Source organism: Oncorhynchus nerka, linkage group LG18, assembly GCF_034236695.1.
Source record: "Oncorhynchus nerka isolate Pitt River linkage group LG18, Oner_Uvic_2.0, whole genome shotgun sequence".
Lineage (NCBI taxonomy): Eukaryota > Metazoa > Chordata > Actinopteri > Salmoniformes > Salmonidae > Oncorhynchus > Oncorhynchus nerka.
In genome coordinates, this window is record NC_088413.1 from 42,276,360 (window position 1) to 42,298,771 (window position 22,412).

General features: G+C 43.1%; 1 protein-coding gene across 2 annotated transcripts in view; it reads right to left on the reverse strand.

The window, feature by feature from the left end:
- Positions 1 to 6,528: 6,528 nt before the first annotated feature.
- Positions 6,529 to 22,412, reverse strand: part of tdp1 (tyrosyl-DNA phosphodiesterase 1) — a 94,401-nt gene continuing 78,517 nt past the window's right edge. For both annotated transcript variants that reach the window (XM_029687518.2, XM_065004113.1), the window contains exon 16: positions 6,529 to 7,195. In XM_029687518.2, coding sequence (XP_029543378.2) covers positions 7,122 to 7,195 — 74 coding nt within the window. In that variant the 3' untranslated portion in view covers positions 6,529 to 7,121. The remainder of the gene's footprint in view (positions 7,196 to 22,412) is intronic.

Genomic DNA, 22,412 nt, shown 5'->3' on the forward strand with positions numbered 1-22,412 from the left:
AGACTAACCTCTGCTGCAGAGGATAAGTTCATTAGAGTTACCTGCCTCAGAAAATGCAGCCCAAATAAATGCTTCACAGAGTTCAAGTAACAGACACATCTCAACATCAACTGTTCAGAGAAGACTGTGTGAATCAGGCCTTCATGGTCGTATTGCTGAAAAGAAACCACTACTAAAGGACACGAATAAGAAGAAACTTACTTGGGCCAAGAAACATGAGACGGGCTTCTACACCTGCATTGCTTGCTGTTTGGGGTTTTAGGCTGGGTTTCTGTACAGCACTTTAAGATATTAGCTGATGTACGAAGGGCTATATAAATACATTTGATTTGATTTGGATATTAGACCGGTGGAAATGAGTCTAAATTTGAGATTTTTGGTTCCAACCACTGTGTTTTTGTGAGACACAGAGTAGGTGAACAGATGATCTCCACATGTTTAGTTTCCACCGTGAAGCATGGAGGAGTTGTGATGGTATGGGGGTGCTTTGCATATTTAGAACTCAAGTAACACTTAATCAGAATGGCTACCACAGCATTCTGCAGCGATACGCCATCCCATCTGGTTTGCGCTTAGTGGGACTATCATTTGTTTTTCAACAGGACAATGACCAAACACACCTCCAGGCTGTGTAAAGGCTATTTGACCAAGGAGAGTTGATGGAGGGCTGCATCGGATGACCTGGCCTCCACAATCACCCGACCTTAACCCAATTGAGATGGTTTGGGATGAGTTGGACCGCAGAGTGAAGGAAAAGCAGCCAACAAGTGCTCAGCATATGTGGGAACTTGTTCAAGACTGTTGGAAAAGCATTCCAGGTGAAGCTGGTTGAGAATGCCAAGCGTGTGCAAAGCTGTCATCAAGGCAAAGGGTGACTACTTTGAAGAATCTAAAATCTAAAATATATTTTGATTTGTTGAACCCTTTTTTGGTTACTACATGATTCCATGTGTTATTTCATAGTTTTGATGTCTTCACTATTATTCTACAATATAGAAAATAATCAAAAATAAAGAAAAACCCTTTGAGTAGGTGTCCAAATGTTTGACTGGTAGTGCCCTGATCACGTCTGGTGTGGATGGACAAAATCATCATGCACTCGCCCGGTCTAGTCAGCATGTAATCGGGAAAGCCTGGTGAAGTCCATGGCACAAAAGTAGCTACAAAGGGGTGGAAACCAGTGACTTCCTCACAACACGTCAAGCCAATCAAATGACTTTCCTTGGGGTAAAAAAAATATTGGTGTGACCACAATGTGATTTTGGAGTTGTGGCTACGCAAGACTAAATATGAGTAACAGGGTTGGCGTGGTATGCTCAACCCGCTCCGTTTTCTCCCACAATACACAGCAAATGACCAAAAAGAGTAGAACCAGCTCACCTGCTTATACACTGATTTCACTATTAGACCTTCAATGTTTCTTTTAAAAAAAAAATGTTTTTTTTTAAAAGGAATAATTTCTCCATATTAAAACGAGAGTTCAGTTCACGTAAAATCAGGGACAGACATAAAAAAATCCCTAATCACATGAAATAAATAATTGTCAGGCATATGTGTATAGGTGGCAGGGAAGTCAGGCGCAGGAGAGTCAAACGGAGTGTAAAATGGAGTCTTTTAATAATGTCCTAGTAACATGCTCCATAACACTAAAACAGGAAAAGAACATAAACAAATATGGGTACGAAGACCCATCGCGCACCTATACAACAGAAAACACTACACTGACAATAAACAATCTCTGACAAAGACATGAGAGGAAACAGAGGGTTAAATACACAACAGGTAATGAATGGGATTGAATACAGGTGTGTGGGAAGACAAGACAAAACCCATGGAAAATGAAAAATGGATCAATGATGGCTAGAAGACCAGTGACGTCGAACGCCGAGCACCGCCCGAACAAGGAGAGGCAACGACTTTGGCAGAAGTCGTGACAATAATAATCTTCAGGAATGACTTTGTCAAATAAACTAAATAACTAGGGCTTTACAATGATGGTGAAAACATGGAGAAATGTTGGGGTTAAATGGGTTAATCACAGAGGGTGATTATTTATTTATTCATATTAAAAATCTGATTCATAAAATTCCCCATGTGGTCTATATTAAAGGGCACTTCCTTTGATAGAACAGGCTTTTACATGCAATACTGGATGCAAAAGGCACTCATTTCGTGGGACAGCCCATGTATAGTTTGATATTCTGGCAGAAGTCCCATAACTGTCGGGAATGTTTCCTTTAAAAAGATACCCAATTACCTCGACTCTCACCTTATCATCCACAGGAAATGTTTAAAAAAAATCAATGTTAAATAATCATATTGAAGTTAGACTCAGCGATAAATAGATGCAGAAAGTAAACAGAATAGTGGGTCAATTTCTGCAACTAAGAGAGTTGAAGTGCAAGGCCCAACTTCTCCTCAGTTTTGGTCCCGTGGCCGCCACGCTGTAACAGCGTGAAGTGAACCGGTGTATTTGCACAGCTACTGTGTGTAACCTGTGTCATCTCAATGGGCGCGAGCAAGTCACTAAGTCGGTGACCGTCGTAGGTTAGCGACTTTCAAAGTGTGTTGCATCATGTGATCAAAGGTCATTAAGTTTTTACTGCAAGTTTCTGCAGTTGCTCTTCACCAACCATCGCCTGCATCGTGGGAGGCTCTATTGTTAGTGTGTTTTTGTTAGACCCAGGAGAACTTGACCAAAGTCCTGACTGAAACAGGAACCAACTTTGTTGCAATTCATATACAGTGGATATGTGCAAATTAATATATTTGAGTCTCTCTCTCACACCAATTGATTGTACAATGTGCACACATACACTGACTGTACAAAACATTAAAAACACCTTCCTAATATTGAGTTGCACCCCTCTTTTGCCCTCAGAACGGCCTAAATTCGTTGAAGCATGGAATCTACAAGGTGTCAAAATCGTTCCTCAGGGATGCTGGCCCATGTTGACTCCAATGCTTCCCACAGTTGTGTCAAGTTGGCTGGATGTCCTTTTGGTGGTGGACCATACTTGAAACACGCGGGAATCGGTTGAGTGTGAAAAACTCTGCAGCGTTGCAGTTCTTGACACAAGAATGCCTGGCACCTACTACCATACCCTGTTCAAAGGAACTTAAATATTTTGTCTTGCCCCTTCACTCTCTGAATGGCACACATACACAATCGATGTCTCAATTGTCTCAAGGATTAAAAATCCTTCTTTATCCTGTCTCTTGCCCTTCATCTACTGTGTATAATATGTATTTGTGAATGTGAGATACTGCGTTTGGAGACATTTATTTTAACGTTATAAAGAAACACTTTTACAAACAAACAATGAAATCGCTGTCATGTTGCACGGAGCCTTGCTGTTGGCGTTGGAGATGCACCTCCCCGACTTCCTTTCGACTTATCACTCAAACACGCGCAATATCTGCCAACTTCTTATTGCCGAGTCTAACTTTACAGTTGCATTGTTTGTCAGATTTCCTTAGAGGTGCCGAAACCCCTCGTGCGAACTGTATTTGATTAATTCTGGCATGGGTAATGCAAAAATAATTACAGAGAAACATCCACAAATAGTCTGGAACGGCCTATATCATTATGTTCTTATTATCTCAATGCAGTTCAAATTTGCGAAATTGGGTGAGGTCAGCTTCACAGTGCAAACGACACGGGACCTTTAAAAGTAGCTTCACGACTACCTCGCTGATTATTAAACCTTTATTTAACTAGGCAAGTCAACTAAGAACAAATTCTTATTTACAATGACGGCCTACCCCGGCCAATTATGCGCCGCCCTATGGGACTCCTAATCACATCCGGATGTGAACAAGCCTGGATTCGATCCAGGTACTGCAGTGATGCCTCTTGCACTGAGATGCAGTGTCTTAGACCACTGCACCACTCGGGAGCCCATCTGTTAGCCATTAGCTGGTAGCCTACTGTAATGCCTCGATCACACCTACAGGGTCTTGCACCTTGGTACACCAGAAGTAGCCAACATTCATTTCCAACGGAACGCTGCGTTTGCCTTGCAGCATTGTGTTGCAGAGGCAGTTGCAGTGCGTTCTGTATGGTGCCGATGTTGGATTGATCAAACGTATGCATCAAATTGTATGCGTAGACAGCTTGACAGAAATGGTAGCAGAAGGTGAACGTTGAACTTTTGTTGCACACATATCCAGATGCTGCTGCTGACCATTTGGTGCAATACCGCTATAGGCGTGTTCGAGGCGCAAGTGATCATCAGGCAGAAAACTGCCTTGGCGCCTATCCCGCTCTCCAGCACAGTCCCTCCTGTAATGCTGACTGACACGTCCTGCGTAGGCTACTTCCTGGTCTCTGATATCTCTCGCCAAACAGGACAAAACAAGTCTCCTGTGAGGAGCGATTCGGAGCAGTGCAGGAGAGGACTGAGAAACTGAAAGGTGCACATTTGCTGCGTTCAGTGATGGAGAGGATGAAAGTAGTAAGCTTCAATGTTGAGTATTGTCAGCTGAGTATTGTTGCTCAGTTTTTTCGACAGCCATAAATAATGAAAACAACACATTGTTGGAGCAATGGGGAACCAATGGCCATGGCGATAAAAGGTAGCTTCTATCACAGTTGCTAAGCAGCAGTTGATTAAAATTTGAACATCCCCCCCAAAAATCCAAGGCTAGATGAGTAGGCCTAGGCTACAAACACCACAGACAACCTGCAGCAATCATCACGTATTCTCCATTTAAGCTCAACGTTTCTGCCCAATTACACCATTGCAAACAGAGTTCTCTGCTTCTACTCCAAGGCTCTGCCAAGCATTGCTGACTGACTGATACAGCTGCATTGTTGTGATGGTCTGGAAGCTTGTTTATCAGAGATGTATAGAATGTACAGTTGAAGTCAGAAGTTTACATACACCTTAGCCAAATACATTTAAACTCAGTTTTTCACAATTCCTGACATTTAATCCTAGTAAAAATTCCCTGTTTTAGGTCAGTTAGGATCACCACTTTATTTTAAGGATGTGAAATGTCAGAATAATAGTAGAGATAATTATTTATTTCAGCTGTTATTTCTTTCATCACATTCACAGTGGGTCAGAAGTTTACATACACCCATTTAGTATCTGGTAGCATTGCCTTAACTGTTTAACTTGGGTCTAACGTTTTGGTGGTTATGGTTCCACAAGCTTCCCACAATAAGTTGGGTGAATTTTGGTCCATTCCTCCTGACAGAGCTGGTGTAACTGAGTCAGGTTTGTAGGCCTTTTGCACACACACACTTTTTCAGTTCTGCCCACACATTTTCTATAGAATTGAGGTCAGGGCTTAGTGATGACCACTCCTATCTTGACTTTGTTATCCGTAAGCCATTTTGCCACAACTTTGGAAGTATGCTTGGGGGTCATTGTCCATTTGGAAGACCCATTTGTGACCAAGCTGTAACTTGAGATGTTGCTTCAATATATCCACGTAATTTTCCTCATGATACCATCTATTTTGTGAAGTGCACCAGTCCCTCCTGCAGCAAAGCACCCCCACATCATGATGCTGCCAACCCGTGCTTCACGGTTGGGATGGTGTTTTCGGCTTGCAAGCCTCCCCCTTTTCTTCCTAACATAACGATGGTCATTATGGCCAAACAGTTCTATTTTTGTTTAATCAGACCAGAGGACATTTCTCCAAAAAGTACAATCTTTGTCACCATGTGCAGTTGCAAACAGTAGTCTGGCTATTTTATGGTGGTTTTGGAGCAGTGGCTTCTTCCTTGTTGAGTGGCCTTTCAGGTTATGTTAATATAGGACTCGTTTTACTGTGGATATAGATACTTTTGTACCCGTTTCCTCCAGCATCTTCACAATGTCCTTTGCTGTTGCTCTGGGATTGATTTGCACTTTTCACACCAAAGTACATTCATCTCTACCAATCATTCCTGAGTGGTATGACGACTGCGTGGTCCCATGGTGTTTATACTTGCATACTATTGTTTGTACAGATGAACGTGGTACCTTCAGGCGTTTGGAAATTTCTCCCAAGGATGAGGTCTAAAACTTTTTTTCTGAGGTCTTGGCTGATTTCCTTTGATTTTCCCATGATGTCAAGCAAAGAGGCACTGAGTTTGAAGGTAGGCCTTGAAATACAGCCACAGGTACACCTCTCATTAACTCAAATGATGTCAATTAGCCTATAAGAAGATTCTAAAGCCATGACATCATTTTCTGGAATTTTCCAAGCTGTTGAGAAGGCACAGTCAATTTGGTGTATGTAAAACTTGACCCACTGGAATTGTGATACAGTGAATTATAAGTGAAATAATCTGCCTGTAAACAATTGTTGGAAAAATGAGATACCCTAACCGATTTGCCAAAACTAGATTGTTAACAAGAAATTTGTGGAGTGGTTGAAAAACATGTTTTAATGACTCCAACCTAAGTGTATGTACAGTATATATATATATATATATATATATACACATACATATGAGTATAGATTTTTATCCCCCAAAATAAAATGTTCTTCATTTTCTACAAATATACACATAATTGAGATTCATCATACTTGGGATTTGTACAATTATTTTTAATAACAAACATGGTGAGTGATTTTTTTTGCACATATTAAAAAGGAAACTTACAGTACATGATTAAATGAATAGCTACAATAACAAAACAATGTAATACCAACGTGTTTGAGTAGGGCTGGAACAAAAGTCTGCAAACAAAGTAGTTCTGCAGGAGGTTTGGCCAGCCACTAGAGTGAGGCCAGTATACAAAAGCGAGAGAGGAGGTCATCTCCTCACTTTAGCACCAGGTAATGGAAAGTAAGAGATGCCTTTAGGTCAGAGTTACTGAAGACAAGTGAGAGACAGACAGTATGAAAAAAAGGAGGGAGGAAGGGTAGGGAGAAGGTTGACACGAATGAGAGATGACAGACAGTTATAATTGTACTAAGGAGACAGAGTTGGACTGGACAGGTAGTGAGAAGGGGAGACAGACAGAGAGAGAGAGAGAGAGTAACAGTGTCTCGTCCTCTATTCCATTTGATTTAGCCTGTCTGTGCACCATAGGAGCAGACTGTGGAAGGTCTGGCAAGGGGTCCGGGTAACTGGATGTTTAAGGGAACGTGTGTGTGTGTGTGTCTGGCGTGGTGGTTCAGGAGGGGACCCAGATGTTACCGTGTGTGTCTGGAGCCTGGGTGTAGGGAATGTTCCACATCCATGGCTGATCTGAGGAAAAACACAGAAACACACACATTAAAAGGTATCTAGAATTTCTCCCCTATTTGGAAGCTAGGTGAATTGCCGCGGCACTATCAATCAATCAAATGTATTTATAAAGTTATATTTATAAAGATATGTTCTGGATAGCGTCGAACAACAACATTGATGTATATGCTGATTCGGTGAGCGAGTTTATTAGCAAGTGCATCGATGATGTTGTACCCACGGCGAATATTAAAACCTTCCCCAACCAGACACCGTGGATTGATGGCAGCATTCGTGCAAAACTGAAAGCGCAAACCTCTGCTTTTAATCAGGGCAAGGTGACCGGAAACATGACTGAATACAAACAGTGTAGCTATTCCCGCCGCAAGGAAATCAAACAAGCTAAGCGTCAGTATAGAGACAAAGTAGAGTCGCAATTCAACGGTTCAGACACGAGAGGTATGTGGCAGGATCTACAGTCAATCACGGACTACAAAAAGAAAACCAGCCCCGTCGGGGACCCCGATGTCTTGCTCCCAGACAAACTAAACTTCGTTGCTCGCTTTGAGGACAATACAGTGCCACCGAAACGGCCCGCAACCAAAACCTGCGGGCTCTCCTTCACCGCAGCCAACGTGAGTGAAACATTTAAACGTGTTAACTCTCGCAAGGCTGCCGGCCCAGACGGCATCCCTAGCCGTGTCCTCAGAGCATGCGCAGACCAGCTGGCTGGTGTGTTTACGGACATATTCAATCAATCCTTATCCCAGTCTGCTGTTCCCACATGCTTCAAGAGGGCCACCATTGTTCCTGTTCCCAAGAAAGCTAAGGTAACTGAACTATTCGACTATCGCCCCATAGCACTCACTTCCGTCATCATGAAGTGCTTTGAGAGACTAGTCAAGGATCATATCACCTCCACCCTACCGGACACCCTAGACCACATATGTCAGAGTCAAGGCCCGCGGGCCACATCCGGCCCGCAAGAAGGTTTTTTACGGCCCCTGGGATGATCTTGATTTATTATTAGAACCGGCCCGCAGCAAGCCGGCAGCCCGCAGATCTTTTACACGCACCAATACTACATTTCCCACAATGCAAAGGTGACGCACCGAGCAGTAGGCTGCTTCATTTCAATATTTATTGGCACAGCAGTCGTCAGCATCACAGTAAAATTAACTTTCAGATACCCATCAAAAATGGCAAAACGGAAGGTGGATACTGAGAACCGGGGGTTTCAAACAAGGTGGGAGTCGGAGTATATGTTCACGAAGGTAGCTGGAAAACCTGTGTGTCTTCTGTGTGGAGAAAGTGTGGCGGTACTGAAAGAGTATAATCTGACATTATGAAACGAAACACGCGGACAAAAACAAGAATATGGACATGGAACAAAGGCTACAAAAGGCAGAGGAAGCTCTCTACCAGTGCGTTCCCGAGCACACAGTTGGCTGATAAAATAGGTATGCTTGCCGCTGACTTTCGACGCCGATTTGCTGACTTTGAAGCACAAAAAAGCAGGTTGGAACTGCTCGGTAACCCATTTGCTGTTGACGTGGAAAGCTCACCACCAAACCTCCAAATGGAGTTGATTGACCTCCAATGCAATGATGCACTGAGGGCAAAATATGCGGCAGTGGGTGCTGCGGAGTTCGCCCGTTTCCTCCCCGGCACAATGCCCCAGCTGCGCATCCAGGCTGCTCAAACGTTGTCTATGTTTGGCAGCACATACCTGTGTGAACAACTGTTTTCTTTGATGAACCTGAACAAAACATCACACAGAAGTCGACTTACTGCTGAACACCTCCACTCAATTCTGAGGATTTCTTCAGTGAACATTGATGAACTTGTGGAAAAGATGGGACACCACCAAGTATCACCCTCAACCTCAAACAAGTGAACATTACTGTGCAATCACATATTTAGAGTTTTTACTCAGTTCAAGTTTAAAAGTTAAAATTTAATATTTGTTTTCACTGCATGTTACTTCTCCTTAAACAAAGTGTTGTTTTTGATTAATAGATTTTTGCACTTTATTTTTTTGTATTTCAATCCAATTATATTTTAAAAATATTTCAGTTGAGTGGATGATAGAAAATTGCTATTATTGTTTTTTCTTTGAAGTAAATTTAGCCCACTTTTGCTAAAATAGAAAATATAGTCTACTGATGGTGCCTTGAATACCGGTTTCTTTCATTTAATGTTCATGTTATGGGGATATTTATATAAAGGAAATTTGTCTTTTGTGTCTGTTGAAAATTAAAGATTACTGACAGAGCCATAAGAAAATATTGCTTTATTTATCTGATCATATTGTAATATATTTGTTAGGTTTTCAGTAGGTTCAATTAGGTTCACTAGACTATATGCGTCATTTAAAAAATTTTCAATGAACATTCGAACAGTCCGGCCCTCGTCTTGTAGCTGATTTTTTTATTTGGCCCTCCGTCCATTTGACTTTGACACCCCTGCCCTAGACCCACTCCAATTTGCTTACTACCCCAATAGGTCGACAGACCTGCAGCTGTACATAGTCTAAGTCGCTCTGGATAAGAGCGTCTGCTAAATGACTTAAATGTAAATGTATTGGTAAATAGCCCACCCATTTTCAACTACCTCATCCCCATACTGTTTTTATTTATTTACTTTTCTGCTCTTTTGCACACCAATATCTCTACCTGTACATGACCATCTGATCATTTATCACTCCAGTGTTAATCTGCAAAATTGTAATTATTCGCCTCATGCCTTTTGCACACAATGTATATAGACTCCCATTTTTTTTCTCTACTGTGTTATTGACTTGTTAATTGTTTACTCCATGTGTAACTCTGTGTTGTCTGTTCACACTGCTATGCTTTATCTTGGCCAGGTCGCAGTTGCAAATGAGAACTTGTTCTCAACTAGCCTACCTGGTTAAATAAAGGTGAAAAAAAAAATGTTAATTAAAAAAGACGACGCAATAACACTGCACACTGCCCTAACCCATCTGGACAAGAGGAATACCTATGTAAGAATGCTGTTCATCGACTACAGCTCAGCATTTAACACCATAGTACCCTCCAAACTCGTCATTAAGCTCGAGACCCTTGGGCTCGACCCCGCCCTGTGCAACTTGGTCCTTGACTTTCTGACGGGACGCCCCCAGGTGGTGAGGGTAGGAAACAACATCTCCACCTCGCTGATCCTCAACACTGGGGTCCCACGAGGGTGCGTTCTCAGCCCTCTCCTGTACTCCCTGTTCACCCATGACTGCGTAGCCATGCACGCATCCAACTCAATCATCAAGTTTGCAGACGACACTACAGTGGTAGGCTTGATTACCAACAACGACGAGACGACCTACAGGGAGGAGGTGAGGGCCCTTGGACTGTGGTGTCAGGGAAAATAACCTCACACTCAACAAAATAAAGGAGATGATTGTGGACTTCAGGAAACAGCAGAGGGAGCACCCCCCTATCCACATCGACGGGACAGTAGTGGAGAAGGTGGAAAGTTTTAAGTTCCACAGCGTACACATCACGGACAAAACCACCACACAGACAGTGTGGTGAAGAAGGCACAACAGTGCCTCTTCAACCTCAGGAGGTTGAAGAAATTTGGCTTGTCACCAAAAACACTCACAAACTTTTACAAATGCACAATCGAGAGCATCCTGTTGGGCTGTATCACCACCTGGTACGGCAACTGCTCCGCCCACAACCGTAAGGCTCTCCAGAGGGTAGTGAGGTCTGCACAACGCATCACCGGGGACAAACTACCTGCCCTCCAGGACACCTACACCCCCCGATGTCACAGGAAGGCCAAAAAGATCATCAGGGACAAAAGCCACTGACACCCGAGCCACTGCCTGTTCACCCCGCTATTATCCAGAAGACGAGGTCAGTACAGGTGCATCAAAGCTGGGACTGAGAGACTGATAAACAGCTTCTATCTCAAGGCCATCAGACAGTTAAACAGCCATCACTAACATTGAGTGGCTGCTGCCAACACACTGACTCAAATCTCCAATTTAATTATTAAAAATTGGATGTAATGCATGTATCACTAGTCACATTAAACAATGCCACTTTATAAAATGTTTACATACCCTACATTACTCATCTCATATGTATATACTGTACTCTATACCATCTACTGCATCTTGCCTATGCCGTTCTGCCATCGCTCATCCATATATTTATATGTACATATTCTTATTCATTCCTTTGTTGTTGTGAACTTGTTAGATCACTTGTGAGATATTACTGCATGGTTGGACTAGAAGCACAAGCATTTCGCTACACTCGCATTACCATCTGCTAACCATGTGTATGTGACCAATACAATTTGATGTCTTGAGATGTTGCTTCAATATATCCACATACTTTTGCTTCCTCATGAAGCCACCTATTTTGTGAAGTGCACCAGTCCCTCCTGCAGCAAAGCACCCCCACAACATGATGCTGCCACCCCCATGCTTCACGGTTGGGATGGTGTTCGTCGGCTTGCAAGCCCCCTCCCCCATTTTCCTCCAAACATAACAATGGTCATTATAGCCAAACAGTTCTATTTGTGTTTCATCAGACAAGAGGATATTTCTCCAAAAAGTACGATCTTTGAACCCATGTGCAGTTGCAAACCGTAGTCTGCCTTTTCTATGGTGGTTTTGGAGCAGTGGCTTCTTTCTTGCTGAGCGGCCTTTCATGTTATGTCGATTTTGGACTCGTTTTACTGTGGATATAGATACTTTTGTACCCGTTTCTTCACAAGGTCATTTGCTGTTGTTCTGGGATTGATTTGCACTTTTCGCACCAAAGTACCTTCATCTCTAGGAGACAGAACGCATCTCCTTCCTGAGTGGTATGACGACTGCGTGGTCCCATGGTGTTTATATACTTACATAGTATTGTTTGTACAAATGAACGCGGTACCTTCAGGCGTTTGGAAATTGCTTTCAAGGATGAACCAGATTTGTGGAGGTCTACAACTTTTTTTCTGAGGACTTGGCTGATTCTTTTTGATTTTCCCATGATGTCAAGCAAAGAGGCACTGAGTTTGAAGGTAGGCCTTGAAATACAGCCACAGGTACACCTCCAATTGACTCAAATTATGTAAATTAGTCTAACAGAAGCTTCTAAAGCCATGACATATTTTCTGGAATTTTCCAAGCGGTTAGTCCATTGCGTAAGCAGGTTTTCATCAAGGATATCTGTACTTTCCTCCGATCATCTTTCCCTCAATCCTGTCTCCCAGTCCCTGCCACTGAAAAATATCCCCACAGCATGTTGCCACCACCATGCTTCACCGTAGGGATGGCGCAAGGTTTCCTCCAGACGTGAAGCTTGGCAATCAGGCCAAAGAGTTCAGTCTGGTTTCATCAGACCAGAGAATCTTGTTTCTCATGGTCTGAGAGTCCTTAGGTGCCTTTGGCAAACTCCAAGCGGGCTGTCATTTTCCTTTTACTGAGGAGTGGCCTGGCCACTCTACCACAAAGGCCTGATTTGTGAAGTGCTGCATAGATGGTTGCCCTTCTGGAAGGTTCTCCCATCTCCACAGAGGAACTCTGGAGCTCTGTCAGAATGACCATTGGGTTCTTGGTCACCTCCCTGACCAAGGCACTTCTCCCCCGATTGTTCAGTTTGGCCGGGCAGCCAGCTCTAGGAAGGGCCTTGGTGGTTCCAAACTTCTTCCATTTAAGAATGATGGAGTCCACTGTGTTCTGGAGACATTTTTTGGTACCCTTCCCCAGATCTGTGCCTCAACACAATCCTGTCTCAGAGCTCTACGGACAACTCCTTCGACATCATGGCTTGGTTTTTGCTCTGACATGCACTGTCAACTGTGGGAACTTATATAGACAGGCGTGTGCCTTTTCAAATCAACTTTTCAGCTCAATTTTGAGTCTCATAGGAAAGGGTCTGAATATTTATGTATATGTCGTATTTCTATGTAAATGTCATAAAAACCTGTTTTTGCTTTGTCATTTTGATGGCATAGCAGTTCAGACGTCTTTTGTCCTCGTCTTGTCGTGTCCTGTATATATATATATATATATTTACAACTTTTTTCACATACATTTTATTTTTTATTTTCCATCAACTCATCTTCAAAACACTCTCCTGCAACCCGCCTCATCAATTTATATTTATAAATAAGTATTATTTACCTCAAACCTCGAAGCTAGCTAGAAACTCCAAGAAGCTAGCCAGAAACTCCAAGAAGCTAGCCAGAAACTAGCCAGAAGCTAGCCAGGAGCTATCCAGAAGCTAGCCCAGAAGCTAATCCAGAAGCTAGTTAGCTTCTTTACTGGCTAATCGTTAGTATTCAGCTAACCACGGTTTGTGGTCATCAGCTATCCTTTAGCTCGAAAATCTATCGCCAGTTTTGTACGGCGCAACGCGGCTCGGAACGGAACATACCGGACCAATTTTTCTCTCCATGTCCCTGGATTTCAACTGCTCTCTGGACATTCATACCCGGATCTCACAGCTAGCTAGCTGCTATCCGTGTGACTATCTGCTTTCGTCGATTCTGGAGCAAACATCAATTACTCCGGAGCTAGCCAGCTCCGTCAATCACTGCTGAGTTCCATCAATCACTCCTGGGCTGCAGTCACCTATCCGGACCTGTTTTACTGCCTACGCGGAGCCCCACCGGGCCTTCACAACTGGACTGCCGACGTTATCTACCCGAAGGAGATCCGGCTGGCTCCTCCGTCGCGACGTTACCTGGACGCCCATCTGCGGCCTGCTAACCGTTAGCTGTCTTACCGGCTGCTCTCAGAATAGACAATCGGACAATTTATTTATTTGTATTATTATTATGTTTCTTCTTGGGCCTCTATATCTAATGTTTATTTTATTTATTTATTTATTTATTTATTTTGTTTGTGTGATTTGGATTAATCCCCTCTACCACACGGAACCTCACTAATCTACTGACGGAACGCAAGAGGTGGCTAACAACACACTGGACCCTTTTGATCACTCGACTAAGGATGCCTCTCCTTAATGTCAATATGTCTTGTCCATTGCTGTTCTGGTTAGTGTTTATTGGCTTATTTCACTGTAGAGCCTCTAGTCCTGCTCACTATACCTTATCCAATTTATTAGTTCCACCACCCACACATGCTATGACATCTCCTGGTTTCAATGATGTTTCTAGAGACAATATCTCTCTCTTCATCACTCAATACCTAGGTTTACCTCCACTGTATTCACATCCTACCATACCTTTGTCTGTACATTATACCTTGATGCTATTTTATCGCCCCCAGAAACCTCCTTTTACTCTCTGTTCCAGACGTTCTAGACGACCAATTCTTATTGCTTTTAGCCGCACCCTTATTCTTCTCCTCCTATGTTCCTCTGGCGATGTAGAGGTGAATCCAGGCCCTGCAGTACCTAGTTCCACTCCTATTCCCCAGGCGCTCTCTTTTGATGACTTCTGTAACCGTAATAGCCTTGGTTTCATGCATGTTAACATTAGAAGCCTCCTCCCTAAGTTTGTTCTATTCACTGCTTTAGCACACTCTGCCAACCCGGATGTTCTAGCTGTGTCTGAATCCTGGCTTAGGAAGACCACTTAGGAAGACCAAACTACAACATTTTCAGACAAGATAGAACTGCCAAAGGGGGCGGTGTTGCAATCTACTGCAAAGATAGCCTGCAGAGTTCTGTCCTACTATCCAGGTCTGTACCCAAACAATTTGAACTTCTACTTTTAAAAATCCACCTCTCTAAAAACAAGTCTCTCACCGTTGCCGCCTGCTATAGACCACCCTCTGCCCCCAGCTGTGCTCTGGACACCATATGTGAACTGATTGCCCCCCATCTATCTTCAGAGCTCGTGCTGCTAGGCGACCTAAACTGGAACATGCTTAACACCCCAGCCATCCTACAATCTAAACTTGATGCCCTCAATCTCACACAAATTATCAATGAACCTACCAGGTACCCCCCCAAAGCCTTGAACACGGGCACCCTCATAGATATCATCCTAACCAACTTCCCCTCTAAATACACCTCTGCTGTCTTCAACCAATATCTCAGCGATCACTGCCTCATTGCCTGCATCCGTAATGGGTCAGCGGTCAAACGACCTCCACTCATCACTGTAAAACGCTCCCTGAAACACTTCAGCGAGCAGGCCTTTCTAATCGACCTGGCCGGAGTATCCTGGAAGGATATTGATCTCATCCCGTCAGTAGAGGATGCCTGGATATTTAAAAAAAAATGCCTTCCTAACCATCTTAAATAAACATGCCCCATTCAAGAAATTTAGAACCAGGAACAGATATAGCCCATGGTTCTCCCCAGACCTGACTGCCCTTAACCAACACAAAAACATCCTATGGCGTTCTGCATTAGCATCGAACAGCCCCCGTGATATGCAGCTGTTCAGGGAAGCTAGAAACCGTTATACACAGGCAGTTAGAAAAGCCAAGGCTAGCTTTTTCAAGCAGAAATTTGCTTCCTGCAACACTAACTCAAAAAAGTTCTGGGACACTGTAAAGTCCATGGAGAATAAGAACACCTCCTCCCAGCTGCCCACTGCACTGAAGATAGGAAACACTGTCACCACTGATAAATCCACCATAATTGAGAATTTCAATAAGCATTTTTCTACGGCTGGCCATGCTTTCCACCTGGCTACTCCTACCCGGTCAACAGCACTGCACCCCCAACAGCAACTCGCCCAAGCCTTCCCCATTTCTCCTTCTCCCAAATCCGTTCAGCTGATGTTCTGAAAGAGCTGAAAAATCTGGACCCCTACAAATCAGCCGGGCTAGACAATCTGGACCCTTTCTTTCTAAAATTATCTGCTGAAATTGTTGCCACCCCTATTACTAGCCTGTTCAACCTCTCTTTCGTGTCGTCTGAGATTCCCAAAGATTGGAAAGCAGCTGCGGTCATCCCCCTCTTCAAAGGGGGGGACACTCTTGACCCAAACTGCTATAGACCTATATCTATCCTACCATGCCTTTCTAAGGTCTTCGAAAGCCAAGTCAACAAACAGATTACCGACCATTTCGAATCTCACCATACCTTCTCTGCTATGCAATCTGGTTTCAGAGCTGGTCATGGGTGCACCTCAGCCACGCTCAAGGTCCTTAAACGATATCTTAACCGCCATCGATAAGAAACATTACTGTGCAGCCGTATTCATTGATCTGGCCAAGGCTTTCGACTCTGTCAATCACCACATCCTCATCGGCAGACTCGACAGCCTTGGTTTCTCAAATGATTGCCTCGCCTGGTTCACCAACTACTTCTCTGATAGATTTCAGTGTGTCAAATCGGAGGGTCTGCTGTCCGGACCTCTGGCAGTCTCTATGGGGGTGCCACAGGGTTCAATTCTTGGACCAACTCTCTTCTCTATATACATCAATGAGGTCGCTCTTGCTGCTGGTGAGTCTCTGATCCACCTCTACGCAGACGACACCATTCTGTATACTTCCGGCCCTTCTTTGGACACTGTGTTAACAACCCTCCAGGCAAGCTTCAATGCCATACAACTCTCCTTCCGTGGCCTCCAAATGCTCTTAAATACAAGTAAAACAAAATGCATGCTCTTCAACCGATCGCTACCTGCACCTACCCGCCTGTCCAACATCACTACTCTGGACGGCTCTGACTTAGAATACGTGGACAATTACAAATACTTAGGTGTCTGGTTAGACTTCCAGACCCATATCAAACATCTCCAATCCAAAATTAAATCTAGAATTGGCTTCCTATTTCGCAACAAAGCATCCTTCACTCATATGCTGCCAAACATACCCTTGTAAAACTGACCATCCTACCAATCCTCGACTTTGGCGATGTCATTTACAAAATAGCCTCCAATACCCTACTCAACAAATTGGATGCAGTCTATCACAGTGCAATCCGTTTTGTCACCAAAGCCCCATATACTACCCACCATTGCGACCTGTACGCTCTCGTTGGCTGGCCCTCGCTTCATACTCGTCGCCAAACCCACTGGCTCCATGTCATCTACAAGACCCTGCTAGGTAAAGTCCCCCCTTATCTCAGCTCGCTGGTCACCATAGCATCTCCCACCTGTAGCACACGCTCCAGCAGGTATATCTCTCTAGTCACCCCCAAAACCAATTCTTTCTTTGGCCGCCTCTCCTTCCAGTTCTCTGCTGCCAATGACTGGAACGAACTACAAAAATCTCTGAAACTGGAAACACTTATCTCCCTCACTAGCTTTAAGCACCAACTGTCAGAGCATCTTACAGATTACTGCACCTGTACATAGCCCACCTATAATTTAGCCCAAACAACTACCTCTTTCCCAACTGCATTTAATTAATTAATTTATTTTGCTCCTTTGCACCCAATTATTTTTATTTCTACTTTGCACATTCTTCCATTGCAAAACTACCATTCCAGTGTTTTACTTGCTATATTGTATTTACTTTGCCACCATGGCCTTTTTTGCCTTTACCTCCCTTCTCTCCTCATTTGCTCACGTTGTATACAGACTTGTTTATACTGTATTATTGACTGTATGTTTGTTTTACTCCATGTGTAACTCTGTGTCGTTGTATCTGTCGAACTGCTTTGCTTTATCTTGGCCAGGTCGCAATTGTAAATGAGAACTTGTTCTCAACTTGCCTACCTGGTTAAATAAAGGTGAAATAAAATAAATAAATAAATAAAAAATTTGGGGGGGGAATTGTGTATAGATTGATTTTTTATTGAATTCATTTTAGAATAAGGCTGTAATGTAACAACATGTGGAAAAGGGAAGTGGTCTGAATACTTTCCGAATGCACTGTAGGTAGCATCAGTTATCCCCAGTGAACAAGTTTCAGATGGATACAAAACATGGATACTATAGTATTATTCTGTCACACATTCAATAGTCAGTCCTCTGGATACTGTAACAGAGATGTATTTTGTCCCCTCAGAGGGAAAAGGGCTAACTAGTCCTTGGGCATGGTCCTTTGTGCTTTCCTTGTGTTCCTGGACCATTTGCCATGCAGCTCCTGGTTAGCACACAAATTAGGGCCGGACCTACAATATGACAGTTTGCCTCAACCCATTGGTCCAGCAGGCAGAGTTCAATAAACACAGGCAGATGTGAGATGCAGGAAGATGGAACCCTTCTCATACCACTCTTTAGCTACTGACCAAGCTTCCACCAGGAGGAAGCTTTGAAGCACTCACTAGCCGACAGAGGAAGATAAGTGCAATTGCTTATGTAGATATTCTAAACAAAGTGTTTTGATACATTTCAAGTGTAACAGATATATGTAGAATTTTAAAAAGCGGTGTTCTGCTAATATAGCAATCTGACAAATATTACACTTGTCTCTCATCTTCTATTGTCATTCACAGCCGATACAGATACTGTACCTATCAGCATTTTGTCTGGTGGTACATGTTAGCCGTCATCCCTTCATACTGTGTTCCATATAAGACCCTGACATGTTTAAAGAATACACAGGGTCCTTCCTCCCACCGTTCAATTCAATAATAACAAAATACAATGAAAAGTAATAGATCTTGTATCATTTTAATGTCGGGCGCAAGGACTCTCCCAGTTCAGAGATCTGTATCAACCTCTTTTAGTCAGGGGACTCTCCTGTCCATCTGTAGAAAACCAAGTTACAGTTGATACAGACAGCACTGCTTACATTACCAATGGTTGATAGGCGAGTTCCAGGACATACAAGTGATAGTATTTTGACCTATGACCAGATCAAATCTGCCCAACATGAAGTGGGTTCCTGTCCACGTACTGCCTCAGCCTTCTGGTCCTGATATTGGGGAAAGGGGGATACCTAGTCAGTTGTACTACAATGCATTCAACTGAAATGGGTCTTCCGCATTTAACCCAACCTCTCTGAATAAGAGGTGCAGGGGGGCTGCCATAATCGACATCCCCACGTCTTCGGCGCCCAGGGAATAGTGCCTTACTGCCTTGCTCAGGGGCAGAACAGACTTTTTACCTCGTCAGCTCAGGGATTCGATCCAGCAACCTTTCGGTTACTGGCCCAAAGCTCAGCTACCTGCCGCCCCACGACACTTCTGAACAACAAGTCCACCAGGTTTTATAATATGTGAATGAAATAAAATATCATCACTTAGTAAACATATAGCGAGAAAAAAAATGTTTCTAGTTTGGAGGTAATTATACTAATACAGTGACTAAGTACAGACTAGATTCAGGCCAGTGACGCGGACGCCTTTACCATGTTACTGAATGCTTGCGGACACTACTCAGGCTAGACAAGTACCATCCTTCATTTATTTTTGCCCTACAGTAGAAGATACAAAATAGACTTTTATGAGAACAGGCGTGTTGTTTTAGCACTATAGCAGACAAAGTCCCTGAATGCTAGCTAGCTAGTTGTAACCTAGCCCTTGATTCATGACTTCCAGTTCCAGAATGCCGCCAGGTACCGGAGTTATCAAGAGCAAACCCAAACATGCCTGTTCTCATAAGATTAGCTAGCTACCAAACTTGCAAATCCGAGTTAGTTATCACTATCTTTGTCCGAGTTTAAACTAATGTTAGCTAGCAGGGACCTTCTTAGTTAGCCAGTTTGAGTTGAAACATTATCGATAGCAAGCTGGCTAATGTTAAATTCAATCAAACTAACTAATCAAATCGTCAGGTGCAAATCCTCCTCTCTATAATACATGAGATTACACATTAGGGAGAGGCTATGTATATAGACATGTACATCACAGCATCCCAGTATCATAGCTAGCTAACTAGCCAGCTAGCTATCGAGCTACTTACTACACACAAGTCACAGCCATCATGTTGTACATTCGTTGTTGTATACAATCCATTCCTTACCATCTTGCCCAATATTGTTGAATGCATTACAAGTTTGCTCCAACATTTCCATTCCTATGCAGAGCAAGTGTGCTTGCACTGCAGACTTGACAACACATGGCAGCTGGGGGCAGACCACATCTTGTTGTCTCTGGGTAATTGGACAGCATTCGGACAGCAAAATTGGACAGCAAAATTGGGTATGCAAGTAATCCATCTCCAACCCGTCGTGATGCACTCACTTCCAAATGTCATTTTGGACGAGACTGACTTTATGACCAAAATGATCCCATTTACACTTTAAAATTCATATTTCGATGCCACATAGGTCATTTATAAACAGAGGTTGGTTCTAGGAGGTAGTTTCCCTTTAATGACCTATAATGTCCGTTTCGATGTATGACATGGATAATTTCTTCGAAAGTAGCAGAGAGCCTACACTGGAAATGTGATGTGTTTAAAGAGTATATTGTTCCAAAAAATAAAAATCAAAGGGTACTTTTGAGATAATAATAATAATAATAATGGCCACTTTCATCATGACTTTCAAAACAATTGTTTGTGATACAACATGTTATAAAGCATGTTCAACATCCTTCTTCCCAATTAAGTATTTATGTGAGAATTGCCAGAACAATCTGAGATAGTAAAAGGCAGAAGCTGACGCACACCCAAACATTATTTGTAGAGGTGCTGACTAACTATAAAAAAGAAAGGAAGTCGCACACTAATTTTGTTCTAATGTTTGGGAGCAAAATTAAAGTGTGTTACTTTATTTTTATAGAACAATCTGAGATACCAGAATCGCCCCATAGTCAAAAGTAGTGCATTACATAGGGAATAAGGTGAGATTGGTGACAACCAGGCTCATGTAAAAACTAATTGATCACTTCTCACACTGTCTCCCATACACACTTTTCACTACGGTATCACCAGTCCTGGCCAAGTCACTATGGGCCAGCATTACAACAGTGGTGACCATGGTTACCAGCAGAGGAGAATTGGGTTAAAGTGAATGAAAGTTCAGTTCCCTGAACAGTCCCAGCAGTGCTTTCTCTCCCAAACGCAGCAGCCATGCAGTGTGCGCTGTACAGATAATGAGCCGTCCTTTATTCCAGAGAACAATAAGCTCTTTCAATAGTGACATGTAAATGGATGATATTGAGTAAAGGTCTACACACTCAAAGGCCCTCAGGATTCGACAATATGTTGACATGTTTAATTAAAAGGAGTATCTTGTTAAGTGTGTACTATATGGTTTAGATACGCCTCCCTACCACTGAGGAAGTACAGTTCCCGCTCAGCCCAGTCAAAACTGTTCGCTGCTCTGGCCCCCCAATGGTGGAACAAACTCCCTCACGACGCCAGGACAGCGGAGTCAATCACCACCTTCCGGAGACACCTGAAACCCCACCTCTTTAAGGAATACCTAGGATAGGATAAAGTAATCCCTCTCACCCCCCCTCCCCCTGAAAAGATTTAGATGCACTACTGTTCCACTGGAGGTCATAAGGTGAATGCACCAATTTGTAAGTCGCTCTGGATAAGAGCGTCTGCTAAATGACTTAAATGTAAAATGTAATGTAAATGTAGATAAGATTCAATCTGTGTGTGTGAGATCTTCAGCGAAGAGTGTGTGTAGAAGCCTGGTCCACCCTGCTTACGTCATGTCGACGAATGAACTAGCACGGCTCAAGGACAGTACAATTTCACAGCCAATTTCTCATTCACACAGAAAGACGAACACACCACTTGTAGACGTGTGCGAGCCGACTCTGGACAGACGCAGCTGACCATCCCGGACACTGTCTCCAACGTCAGCTTCACACCATCTCAGCACTCCGCTCTCTCACTCCCACCTCTCATCCTTGGCGCTCACACAATATCGCTGTCCTCACATGCGCTTCTCTCCACCTCAGTCTCTCTCATCATCTTATCCACCTCTTCTCTCACCCGTCTCTCTCCTCTCATTCCTGTCCTCACAAACACTCTCTCCTCTCGCTCTCATAATTGTGTCTTCTCCACCGCTCTCCTCTCATCACTCTCTCCCCACCTCTGTCCTTTCATCCCTACCACCAACACAAGAACATACAGAGCCCTTCGTAATTGGGACAGTGAAGCATTTTCGTCTTTTGGCACTATACTTCAAAAGTAAAAATATCTTAAATCAAACAATTACTTTGGATGTTAAAGTGCAAACTTTCAGCTTTAATATGAGGGTATTTTCATCCACATCAGGTGAACCATTTCAAAATTACAGCACTTTTTGTACATAGTCCCCACATTTTAGGAGAGCAAAAGTACTGGGACAAATTCACTTAAATGTGTATTAAAGTAGTAAAATATTGAGTATTTGGTCTCATAATCATAGCATGCAATGACTACAGTACATCAAGCTTGTGACTCTACAAATTTGTTGGATGCGTTTGCAGTTTGTTTCAAACTATAGAAATGAATG